Source organism: Equus przewalskii, chromosome 30 (assembly GCF_037783145.1).
Source record: "Equus przewalskii isolate Varuska chromosome 30, EquPr2, whole genome shotgun sequence".
Taxonomy (NCBI): Eukaryota; Metazoa; Chordata; class Mammalia; order Perissodactyla; family Equidae; genus Equus; species Equus przewalskii.
This window is the reverse complement of record NC_091860.1, coordinates 17,401,473-17,413,954: the sequence shown is the minus strand read 5'-3', so window position 1 is coordinate 17,413,954 and position 12,482 is coordinate 17,401,473. Positions and strand designations below refer to the sequence as shown.

Below are 12,482 nucleotides of genomic sequence, written 5' to 3'. Positions count from 1 at the left end.
CAGCTCCATGTTCCTTTTGCTAAAATCTATTTCCTAGAGCCAGGGAATGACCCCAAAGGGGCACCTGTGGTTAGGGATTTATCCCTATGGGAATGATGCAGATGAAAAAGAAAAAAGAGATGAAAGAGTGTCCCATGGTAATATTTTTAAGAAGTACAGCACAGATATTTATCAATTTTATTAATTCATTCACTCATTCCACATTTATTGAGCACCTGCTTTGACTGAGCACACAGTTTCTCTTGCTAGTTATAGTGTGCGTGTGCATGTGGGCGCACACCTGCACACGTTTGTGTGTTGAATAAATGCAAATGAATAAATTAAAGACTATTATTAACATGTAATACATTTCAGACTTATTCTCTTTAAGCAATTTGTGATGTTTGTGTTGTTAAAGCTTGTGTTATTTTTTCACTTCTGGATGGAATATATGGAATGGTACATGTGTTCTTAAAATATTGGGTGGAATTTGAATCAAGTTTACATCATATATACCATGCAGCATTTTTAATACTTTCTTCAAATGGTGATTTCAGACTCTCTCTGCCTCTACTCATCATTCATTCATTTATTAAGAATCAACTGTAATTTACATAAGAATAAACTTACCTTCCAAATGGAAAGACACAAAAGTCAAAAGGACCACAGACAGAGGATCAGCCTCTATGAGGTAGGTGCAATTCATGTTGTTGTCATATTGCTTTGGGTAATTTGGAGAAACGATGTAACCTGAAGGATTAGTGAAATTACGCCCACATCCTATGGGGGAAGAAAAAGGCATTATCAGAACATTGGTTCTCACATTTGGCATCTTTTTATCAGTGAGAGAAAGACTCACATTTCCTAAATTCTCTAGAGACGTATTCCCTGAGATACTCAATGGAAGAAGCAATATCTAAGAGAACGGAGCTCTGATTTAAAAATAAATATACACGAAAAATAACATCATACATTTTTTAGAAAATGATGCAGAGTTTTGGGCTAGTAGTAGAAATTTTACCACAAATCCTGTGCAAATCACTCAACGTTAAGGTATTGAAAGAACGGATAACTTAGCAAAGATTTAATATGATTCATGTAGATGGAGAAATAAAAGTGATGAAAAGTGATTTGGATCTGATCAGTACACCTAATGGTTTAAAAATATCTCATTATATTCTTAGAAAACCACGCTATTTTCATTACCATTGTCATAATAACAACACCTGTTTTAAAAAAAAATGGGTGAATTTACTAATCCCAACTCTTATCAAATTCTCACATGAACCCCTTGTGTCAGAAATAGAGAAAACTATCTTTTTACCACTAAAATGACATATGTTTTCATAGAAGCACTAATTAATTCACGTCACTCTCTATCACATATGAAAGTATCAGTATCCTTCTAAACTGATGTTAAAACACACAGCACTACACACACAACAAACAAGTGAAACCCAAGATGGGTCTGGGGTCGCCTCCTTTACACTGCCCTCCTTCGCTCATTCATGTCTGCAAGACCCCTTCTCCGTGTTACTTCCTCTAATTCCTTTCATCAAGCCTTTTCTTAAACAGCGGTTTGAAATTAGTGGCTACTTGAGTTAATTCAGCCAACAGGTTCACACCATTGCTTCTCAGGCTTGAAAACGCTACATTTCCCACAGATGTAATTTGTGAATGGTGGTCAGAGAAGGAAGAGAAAGCCCTGAGGAAAGTGGCTCCCCAGGGTGACTGAGCATGAGAGTCACCCGGGTGAGAGCTAAAACTTGGGAAGGTCCCACATGGAAATGCTGAATTCCAAGAGGTCTGGGGTGAGGCCCCTGGAATCAGGGTGTTGTTAAAGCCACAGCCTGTGGCTAACAGGGCTCCGGGGATAGCAAATTGGGGGTTGCAGGTAGAGAACATTTACCAAGCAAGAAGCCCATGGAAATTAATATGTTTGTGGAGCATGAAGAAAGAGGACATGAATTCCAAACACTGTATACAAGTAATTAGCATGAATTGAAACAAATCATAGGAGACTTCCTGGCAGTGTTAAATTTTAAGGTTCATTTTGAGGAAAGGATGCAATTCAGTCATTATGTGCTATTATGCACCGAGGCTGACGTGGGCTAGTGGCACACAGGCCTTTCACATCATTTCTCAATTGACCTACCATTGAATTCAGTTCCATTCTCAGCGATTTTGCAGGAAAGTTGTACTCTCAGGATAAGGTGCCCAGCCACGCTCTTCCCCTTGGACTCCAGTTCCAGCCAACCCTGGTACAGCCCCCACTCTTCCCCAAGCTTGCCCGCGGCAGCCGTACCCCATCGAGGACCTCTCCGTTGGGCTTTAGGGCTACTTACGGCTTACAAAGGATGCAGAGAAGCCCTGAGCTGGAGCCTCCTGAGACTGGAACACGGCAGTGAATGCGTTTCGTGGTGTGATGATGGACCCGGGAGCCACGTTCCCACAGCCTGTGGCTAACAGGGCTTTGTCGACCTCCTCCGTTCCTGCCCACACCTAGCAAAGCCACAAACGAGACAACGCTAGAGGTTTTCCCCGTCAATGTTTTAATGTGCTTAGGCTGGAAATGAATGGTACTCAGGTGAATAGAGGCCTAAACATCATAGTAAATAAAACACATGCAAGTCTGCAATATTTTCTTCGGAGAATATTTTTTTAAGCTGCTTTTTTATAGCATATCCCATTCTTGACTCTTCCAAGGAGACTGTGTTCAGGATTTTGTGTAGCTAGGCAGTGATTTTTCTAGAAAATTGATCAGTATACAGTTTCTGCTTACCTTCTCCTCTTACCTTCACCTGATCTGGCTTGCTAGGTGACAAGGGAGACAGACAGCAATGTGTGCTACTGTGGTGCTTACCATTTCTCCCTCCGAGGATGGCAAATTGGGGGTTGCAGGTAAAGAACATTTACCAAGCAAGAAGCCCATGGAAATTAATATGTTTGTGGAGCATGAAGAAAGCGGACATGAATTCCAAACACTGTATACAAGTAATTAGCATGAATTGAAACAAATCATAGGAGACTTCCTGGCAGTGTTAAATTTTAAGGTTCATTTTGAGGAAAGGATGCAATTCAGTCATTATGTGCTATTATGCACTAAAGACTGGGTTGGCAACTCCCAAGTAGACTGGGCTGTTACTTAATTAGTTTGGCCACTTTAAAAGAAGTAATTGATAGACTCATTTGAAAAACAGTTGCTGAGGAATAAATCGTGAGCATCAAAATTCCAAAGCAAGCTAATCCTAACCTGGGGGGAGGACATTAATCACGGAATCACAAATTTAATTGCAAAATTTCAACTCTGAAAGGAGCTGTAATGCAGCTGTTGAGAGGGTATGATGAGTTGCTTGACCTATCTGGGAAGTGGTGAGGCTGCCGGAAGAAGCCCTGATGGTATGGAAGAGGCGTGGCTACTTCAAAGAAGAGAGAGAAAACTGAGTCAGGTGTGAGATGAGGCTGCGGAGTCCACGCAGGCCCTGCGGCACGTTAGAGATCTAGGCCACTGTCCTGAAAACGGCACAGAGCCACTGGAAAGCTTAAGGCTCAATGATGCTTGGTTTTTGGAAAACATTACAATATGGAGACTAGGAGGGAAAAAGAAGACGCTGGGAGATCAGCCAAGAGGGTTTTGCAGTAGTTCAGGCAAGAGATCATGGTGTCTAAAATGTTGAGTCACTCAAGGAAAATTTTGATGTTAGGTAATGAAAACACATTGAACATGTTTAACCAGAGAAGATCCCCCAAGTTGAGTGAGTCTCAACAGGGAGCAATGTTGCCCTCCCCAGGGGACATTTGGCAATGTCTGGCGGCATTTTTGATTGTCAAGTTTGGTGTGGGCAGTGGCATGTAATGAGTAGAGGCCAGGCATGCTGCTAAACATCCTATAATGCACAGGACCACCCCCCTGCCCCCCCACCCCCCAGTTAAGAATTATCTATCCAAGAAGGCAAGAAGGTAATTGGGTTTGGATTAGTCTTATGTGACTATTCAACATTTTCTTCACATCAAATTATATAAAATTACTCATTTGAACATATCACTTTCAGGAAGATTACTCAAACAAAGCAATAAAACATCAAGCCACTAAAAACACTTCTACTGGCAAATCAGTCCATAGCAGGAGGTGTGAAATAGCACTGACTCATTATTTCTCAGTTCTTTAAAGCCATTTCGTTTCAAGTGATTTTCAAACACTGGGTATCCAGCTGTTAGTCATCTTACTGAAGTCAAATTATATTTGCCATTTATTAGATATGGGAGGTGCCTGGCCTGGAGATATGAGAAGAAAAGCACAGATATCCTACCAAATACCTAAGATCAAAAAAGTCTTGGGAAAGAAACGCACACTCCCAATTTTCCCTAATATCCCCTTTGAGAATTTTTTCCCCGTTAACTGTCCAGGGAAACAATGTACAGAAGTTTTCTATCCACATTTAGTAAAATTATAAACATGACTTACTGAGAGATAGATAACTGCATAGGCTATTTTTGCAAATATTACTAAAAAGGTCAAGTGATAAGAGGTAGGACTGTGAATAAAGAATCTCAAGATCTTTAATAAAGAACTCCAAGAATGCTCAAGTGCTTGTACTTTTCTGAAGTCATTAATTAGGGACCTGACACCTCTATCTTCTGGCCCAAGAACATAAGGGTAGTAATGACAATAATGGCAAAGAGTTATTAAATATCCATTGCTGCCTTGTCAGTCAAGAACTCATTTCATTGGCTATATGACCCAGGACTCATTGAAACTGTATTGGATCTACAAAATGCCACGAAATTGTCATCAGCTCAAAAATTTTCTAACTTTTCTTAAGATTTTGTACAATTCTGCCTGGCTGCATGTGATATTTTATCATTTGAGTAATTTTTTTTTTTGGTAAGAAAGATTGGCCCTGAGCTAACATCTGTGCCAATCTTCCCCTTTTTGCTTGGGGAAGATTGTTGCTGAGCTAACGTCTTCCTCTATTTTGTATGTGGGATGCCACCACAACGTGGCTTGGTGAGTGGTGTTGTAGGTCTACATCCAGGATCTGAACACGTGAACCGCTGAGCAGCCGAAGCAAAGTGCACGAACTTAACCACTATGCCACCAGGCCAGCCCCTTGAGTAGTTTTTGCAAAAAATAAATATTTACTGAGATAACTGCAGATTCACATGCAATTGTAAGTTATAATAGAAATACCTTATGCACATTTCCCAGTTTCCCCAACATTGATATCTTGCAAAACTATAGTATATATTGTAACTAGGATATTGACGTTGATACAGTCCACCAATCTTACTCAATTTCCCAGTTTTACTTGTACTTGCACATGTGTGTCTTCAGTTATATACAAGTTACATACTATCACACTGAAGGTTCTGGACAGTTCCAGCACCACAAGGATCCCTAGAGTTGCCCTTTTACAGCCACATGCAATTGACTTCCATACCCCTGTCTCTCTAACCCAGCTGTCTGTCCTCCATTTCTAAAATATTGTCATTTCAAAAACATTACATAAATGAAAGAATATAGTATGTAACCTTTTGGAATTGGCTTTTTTCAGTTGGCAAAACTCCCTGGTGATTTGTCCAAATTGTTAGTCTGTCAATATTGAGGAGTTCTATTCCATGGTATGTATGTACCAGAGTTTGTCTAATGATTTATCTGTGGAAGGACATTTGCACTGACTCCGTTTCCGGCTATTACAAATAAAGCTGCTATAAACATCTGTATAGGTTTCGGTGTAGACGTAGTTTGCATTACCCTGGGAAAAATGCCCAGGAGTGCAATTGCTGGATCTTATGGTCAGTGCATGTTTAGTTTGATAAGAAACTGCCAAACTATTTTTCACAGTGGCTGTACCATTTAACAGTCCCACTAGCAATGGATAAGCTATACAGCTTTCTGCATTCTTGCCAAAATTTGGTATTGCCAGCTCTTTTTAATGTTAGCCATTCTGATAAGTTTGTAGCAATATCTGATTGTGGTTTTTTAAATTCACACTCCCCCCAATGGCTAGTATTGTCAAACATCTTTTCATATGTTTATTTACCATCTGTGTATCCTCTTTGGTGAAATACCTGTTCATATCCTTTGCCCAGATTCTAACTGGATCCTTTGTATTTGTATTGCTGGGTTTGAGAGTTCTGCATATGCTCTAGATAGCAGTCTGTCGTTAGAGACGTAGTTTGTAAACCTTTTCTCTCCGTCTGTAGCTTGTCTTTTCATCCTCTTCACAGAGGCTTTCACGGAACAAAAGGCTTTTAATTCTGATGAGAAGAAATTTATTAATTTTCCTTTGGATGGATCGTTCTTTTGCTGTTTAGTCTAAGAACTTTTCACCTATCTCTAGGTCCCAAAGGTCTTCTGCTATTTTTTCCCTTAGAAGTTTATAGCTGTATATTTTACATTTCGGTTTAGGATCTATTTTGAGTTACTTTTTGTGTAGGGTGTGAGGTTTGAGATTGCTCACTGTAGCTGGGTCCCTCTTGCTGGTTCTGCCCACAACTTCAGGATCTCCCGGCAGAAACAGGAGTCTCGGGCCCAGCAGGGAAAAGAATGCTTCCCCAGGTTACTTAGTTTTTATAGGGCTCCAAACTGACCTCACGTGTTAGTGGTGTTGGCTTTGTCTGATGGCAGAGGGACTCCCATTCAACCCAGAGGAGAAATGGGCCTAAGTCATTTTTCAATGCCATTTGAAGAACTTGCAAGACTTTACTAACATCTACACACTTAATGTTGACTCAGTCCAAGAGAGAGAGTTCATTTGTTCCATGAAAATAGCAATTAGAAAAAGTGTATATTAAATATGCTTTATTATACACATATTTTATATACATATGGGATTTTTATTTAAACAGTAAGCATGAATCTATTAGATATAAAACATAATTTGAGAGATGGTGTAAAATAATAAATAACATCAACAATAAAAGCCACTTCTATTCATTAGTAGGTTTTATATACCAAATAGTGAGCACAATTTGTATTATATCATATTACCTCTAAGGCTTTAAGCAGTCCTGCTAAAGTAGAAATTGTTGTCTTCATTTTATGGTTGAGTAATTTAAAGTCCAAATGCTTAGCTCATAGAGGAACATTCAGGTGGTAAATACAAGAGGCTATGTGAACTCAAGGCTGATGTTCTTTCCACTAAAAGGTGCAGCCTCTTAGAGACAGAACATAGAAGATGTAAAATAGCACAGATGGAATGAATTTATAATGCAGTCATCATGGTCGTAAATCAACGAAAAGCAAAGTCACTGCCATGTGAGCAGTATTGGCAACTTTTGAGAGAGAGCGCCTTACAGATGACCCCACTGCCATCATTTCACATGGGTCTCTCATGGTCTTTTCACCTTGTGGCTCTTAAGGCCAAGGTGAAGGCTGGCAGTATTGACATCTCTAGCCTTCTGTAATTTTTATAGCATACTTTAAATGTTGCCCATAATATGTCTTATATTTGTTTTGTCCCTGAGGATCTATTAGAGAAAAACAAAGAGAGAAAACAGAAAAAAAGAAAAAAAATTTTGCCTTCTCTCTTTCGCTTCTACAGAAAGGAAGAACCATAAATGCTCATGAGAATTTAATAAGGCCAGAAAACAATCTCCTTAATTATTTTTCCTATGCATTAGCAAGTGAAAAGTCACAGGGCAATATATCTATTGTGGCTGAAATGTTAACCCCTAAGAGCTGAGGTTTCTCACGTTTTCATTCAAGAAATCCAAGCAGCAGCAAAATTGTCCTTTTCTTACTTTGAGAGGCAACGAGCCATTTCTAGTGTAAACGTTTATATGTTCACAAAACCAGATCGGCTCCAATTCAATAAACAAGCGCACTAACCTTCACAAAGCTGTTCTGACACTGTCCATCACCACTGGGGATTAGGAAGTTGCTGTCAAAGCTGATCTCCAAGTGTTTACTTTCGTGAGTAATGACCGTCCAGGAACATCTGCTGTTTTCAGGAAAATTCTGAGGCCAGTGGGGGGATTTGATTGTACCATTATCTGAATGAAATATTCCACCACAACCTTAAAAATGGTCATGGAAAAAGTCATTAATTTGTGAGGCAAATAATTTTGGTAACCCAAGACTTTTGGAGAAGACACATTTCTAGATGTGAGATTTCGGGTCATCTTTCCTTACCTGTGGGTGACTGGCCTTCGAGGCAGATATGCAACAAGAACTCTCAACAAATGTAAGGTGCATTGAATCCACACGAAGCTTCAGCTGTTACCGTTTTGTTACACTTATATGAACTCAATTGAGAACACTAATCCTTGTCATAAAGAGGATAGACTTCTATCCTGTCTTCAAAGAATAGCAGGAGTTTTTATTCCCCTTGAGGCTCCATATTATTTGTAGCCCAGAAATCCCAAGTTCTGTATTTTATTACCACCAACTCACGAGAATACAACTCTAGACTCATTGGTAATTTTACCCTAACATACAAGACTAGAGAACATGATTTTGAGGAGGGAAAAATTCTCCCATCAAGCCGCTTGGTTCATTCATATTGAAACATTCATGGATGAAAATAAATTACATGGATTGACAGAAAGAGAAATCTGAATTATTTTACCCTATTCAAATATGTACGTCAGACACGACAAAAGAAAAAAAGTACAAACTCAAAATTAAGTTCAATTAAAGAGTATTCCCTGTATCTTTTGCTTTTAAACCCTTGGAAAAGCAGTGGTTTAATGAAAGAAAGTTCGACTTATTCCATTAAGATCTTCATAATAACTCTGACTCTCCTAGAAAGAACTGCCCTGTGTGTGTGTGATATTGCAAGACTTTAAAGAAATCTTGACTAAAGTAGCTGATGCAAATTCTTGTATTTTCTGGAAATTTCCATGAAGTTCATACTTTATATGCACAAAATCTACTCTTTTGAAATCAAATCTATGATATTTTGCCACATACTACAGACAGAGCCTTCATTCTAAATCACAAACCTTATTTCATCACTTTGCTGCTCTAAACCCCATTGCTTAAGAGATAATATGGAAGCCAAGGCTCTTCTTGATGTGGACAACTCATCTTCCTTCCCTCAGCTCACCACTCAGCATTCTGCCTCCAAGCTCCCAATATGTGAAATTACTTGTGATTCCAGCACATCTTTTCTATTACTCGTCATTCCCTGGGTATGCCATGCCCTTTTGCCTATGGAGGCAGCATGGTGAAGTGTTAAGATCAAAGTTTCCAGGCTCCATTGTCTTTATTCAAATCCTGACTCTACCAATTATAGGCTGCATGACCTGGGCAAATTATCAAGCCATTTATTCTGAGTTTCTACCCACGCAAAATGAAGAAAATATGAGTCAATGTTGTGTCTTCCTTACAGGGTTGCTACATGAGATGACACCTGCAGAACTGGGTCTGACAGAGAGTGGGTCCAAATGTATACTTGTTGAATAAGTTAATTAAATTTTAAAAATACCTCAATGAAAAAAGACAATGAGTGCAGAGGATCTTTCTTTTACCTAAGGTTTGTGCGCTCCACGTAGCATAAAATCCACCATTTTGCACCGAGTGGTCCGAGTTAAAAATCACCACCAGCTGGTTGGAACCAGACTGGATCGTCCTGGGATTTGAACTTCCGCAGTATTGTCCTATTATGGGCGATCCAGGAGAGCCACCATTCCTGACAGTCACAGAGTCCCAAGCACAGGTTGAATGGGCTTCAATATCAAAGTCAGTAAATGTAAGCTGCAGGAGAAAAAAGAAATAATGAGGCACTCCGAGTTATAAGTGAACTTACCTACCCAGAGTTAGATAAGATCCTCACAAATCCTTTGATTTGGTTTTAATTTATATAATTTTGTATTTAGGTCTCTTATTTAATTCTCCCCTGTCCTCGTCTCTTTTTCCTTATTGAAATTTCTCTTGGAAGTTTTGAGAGAGAATATTTCTCTAGAAACTGGAGCCATTAGGGGGACCTCCGCAGTCCCCTGGGCTTCGATGGCAACTCATAGCAAGAACATGAACACCCCTCTCTGTTGGATGAAGAATTGTCTTCTAGATATACCTCCTCCTATGCTTGACAAAGAGACTTCATTCTTCATTCACTGTAAACTTGCAGATGCCAATGTATGTACTCTCATGAGAGAATTTTAGGGAGAAAATGATCTGATTGCAGGATCAAAGCCTATTCTAAGCACTTGCTCATTAAAAAAACTCTGTTCAACACAGACACAATATTGTAGTTTTATAGTCTCCAAAGTACTGTACCCAGTCATCAGAACTCACAGTGATGGTGTGGCCTTGTGGGGCTTCCAATAACCAAGAACAGTGGGTCAAGCTGTCATAAGAGGCTGGATAGTTGGGGCTTGTGATTACTCCACTCTCACCTGTCTGTATTCCACCACAGTCTGAAATCAGATTTGTAACCCTCTAAATAAGAGAAAAGGAAAAAACAACCCTGCAAAGCCAAAGCAAGTAGTACTTACAGCTATCATTCTTTATGATTTAAAAAAAAAAAATCCAATAAATGAATAAATAGATGAAATTGGACAAAAGCACAGTAAAACTGGGGAGAAGATCGGAAATAAACAGAATCCCATACAATGTTAATTACACAGAATCACATAGTGAAAACAGGCTCAAGTTTAGTACAAAGGAGAAGGAAGATAATCTGTACCATAAATGGGGAATAATTAGATGTGTGTTTAACTGACAGTAAATGCACTAGGGACAAAGTAAATAATATTGCCTTTCTTGAAAAAACTAGGCCAATGAAAATAAATATAAGCTTGAAGAATATGATCAGCACCATAATTAAAGACTTTGTCATTTGATAATAAGCACGTGTGTCTGGAGTCAGCTATCAAAGTAGACATTAGCACAGGAAGTTGAAAAACGGATCTATTTCTAAAGCACAGTATGATCTGAGGCTCCACACGAGTAATGCTGCTCCTGATGCCTGACTCTTTTCTTTCAATTTGATAAAGAAAAAACAAACAGCGAGATGGTGGATTGAGCTGATAACCAATCTTGCTCCTTCCCCCAATCAACCATTTGATTATAACTCAAAGAAATGTTAGATAAAACTATAACCAAAACATATTTTGAGTTATAGCCAAACTTAATGGAAAGAAAGGAGTCTCTAAAATCTATAAACAATGAGTGTATTCAAATTCCAATGAGAAATCTCAAAGAGAAAGTGTGACAGCCAGAGAGGATATAGAACCAAGATGTGGACCCCAGAGGTTTTGATAACCAGGCCGAAAGAGAACACATGGCTTTGGACCCCCACAAAAGGAAGAGCTGGAGCTGAGTCTTTTACATAAAGTTGGGAATCTGGAAGGACTGTCCTGTTAGTGAAAAAGGACTGGAAAAACTTCAATGGCCTGGAGAAGCAGCAAGGATAGTGCCCTTTCTTGGGCTAAATTTTCAGGCACAAACCAAATGTTACAGATGCAAATTCAACACAAAACATTAGCAAATAATATCCAGTAATGTGTTCAAAACACACATCATGACCCAGTACAGTTTATCCTGGAAATGAAGGGATGGTTTAACAAGAGAAAAGTCTTTCAATATAATTTATCACATTAACATATTAAAGGAGGAAAAAAGAGGATCACCTCAATATGCAGAAAAATCATTTGATAACACCCATTACACCATTATACTCATTCACAGTAAAAAAAAAAAAATTTGTACACTAAGAATTGAAGGGACATTATTTAATGTGATAAAGAGTATTTCTTGAAAATCTGAGAGCAACCAATATAATTAACAATGAAATGTCATAAACATTCACATTCAGGTCAAAAACAAGATGCTATCATCCCTTCCATCCAACATTATGACTGTGGCCTTAGCCAGTGAAATAGACAAGAAAAAGAAATAAAGCTTTGGGGTCAACAGAAGAAAAGTACTATCATTTGCATAAGATATGATTGTTTACATAGAAAAACCAAAGATAATCTAGACAAACTACTAAAACTAATAAGACTATAGCGAGATCTCTGGGCTACAGATGAATGTATAAAAATCTTAAAATTTCTGGGTATCAGCAACAGCAATTAGAAAACAGCAATTAGAACAGGTAATTTAGAGCGTCTCATTGACGTTAGCTACCAAAACCAATAGCTACCTAGAAATAAGCCTGCCAAATATATGTGAGATCTTTATGGAAAAAATTATTATCTATTATTTTATTGCCAGAGTTTGAGAGCTTAATCATAAGTCTTACCTGTAAAGGAGTACTCTGCATGGAAGCCAACATGCTCTACACGTTCATTGGTGACAAAGTGTATCCATACCTGAGGATAAGGTATAACCAATGGCATTGCAGGGCTTGAAGGACCACAAAGCCTCCACATCAGAGGCCCATCAGCATTACCTGAACAAAACAACATGACAAGTGCCATTGTTTGTATAACTTTTGAGAAATACAGTTGATGAATTCAGAAGGAATAAACAATAAAAAACATTTCAAGATATTCATTGACATTCATCTAAATTCTCCTTTAGTAGCAGACCTTTCATAGATTTCCTTTCT

General features: G+C 38.6%; 1 protein-coding gene and 1 long non-coding RNA gene across 3 annotated transcripts in view; one reads left to right on the top strand and one right to left on the bottom strand.

Moving 5' to 3' along the window:
* Window positions 1-12,482, bottom strand: part of CUBN (cubilin) — a 256,044-nt gene that overhangs the window by 56,475 nt on the left and 187,087 nt on the right. For both annotated transcript variants that reach the window (XM_070600806.1, XM_008510973.2), the window contains 6 exons: window positions 12,174-12,323; window positions 10,223-10,344; window positions 9,457-9,682; window positions 7,814-8,001; window positions 2,325-2,481; window positions 610-759 (listed from right to left, as the gene is read on the bottom strand). In XM_070600806.1, the coding sequence (XP_070456907.1) occupies window positions 610-759; window positions 2,325-2,481; window positions 7,814-8,001; window positions 9,457-9,682; window positions 10,223-10,344; window positions 12,174-12,323 (993 nt within the window). The remainder of the gene's footprint in view (window positions 1-609; window positions 760-2,324; window positions 2,482-7,813; window positions 8,002-9,456; window positions 9,683-10,222; window positions 10,345-12,173; window positions 12,324-12,482) is intronic.
* Window positions 1-12,482, top strand: part of LOC139080415 (uncharacterized) — a 42,046-nt gene that overhangs the window by 3,562 nt on the left and 26,002 nt on the right. Inside the window, exon 2 of the long non-coding RNA XR_011534919.1 lies at window positions 537-670. This is a non-coding gene — a long non-coding RNA (uncharacterized lncRNA). The remainder of the gene's footprint in view (window positions 1-536; window positions 671-12,482) is intronic.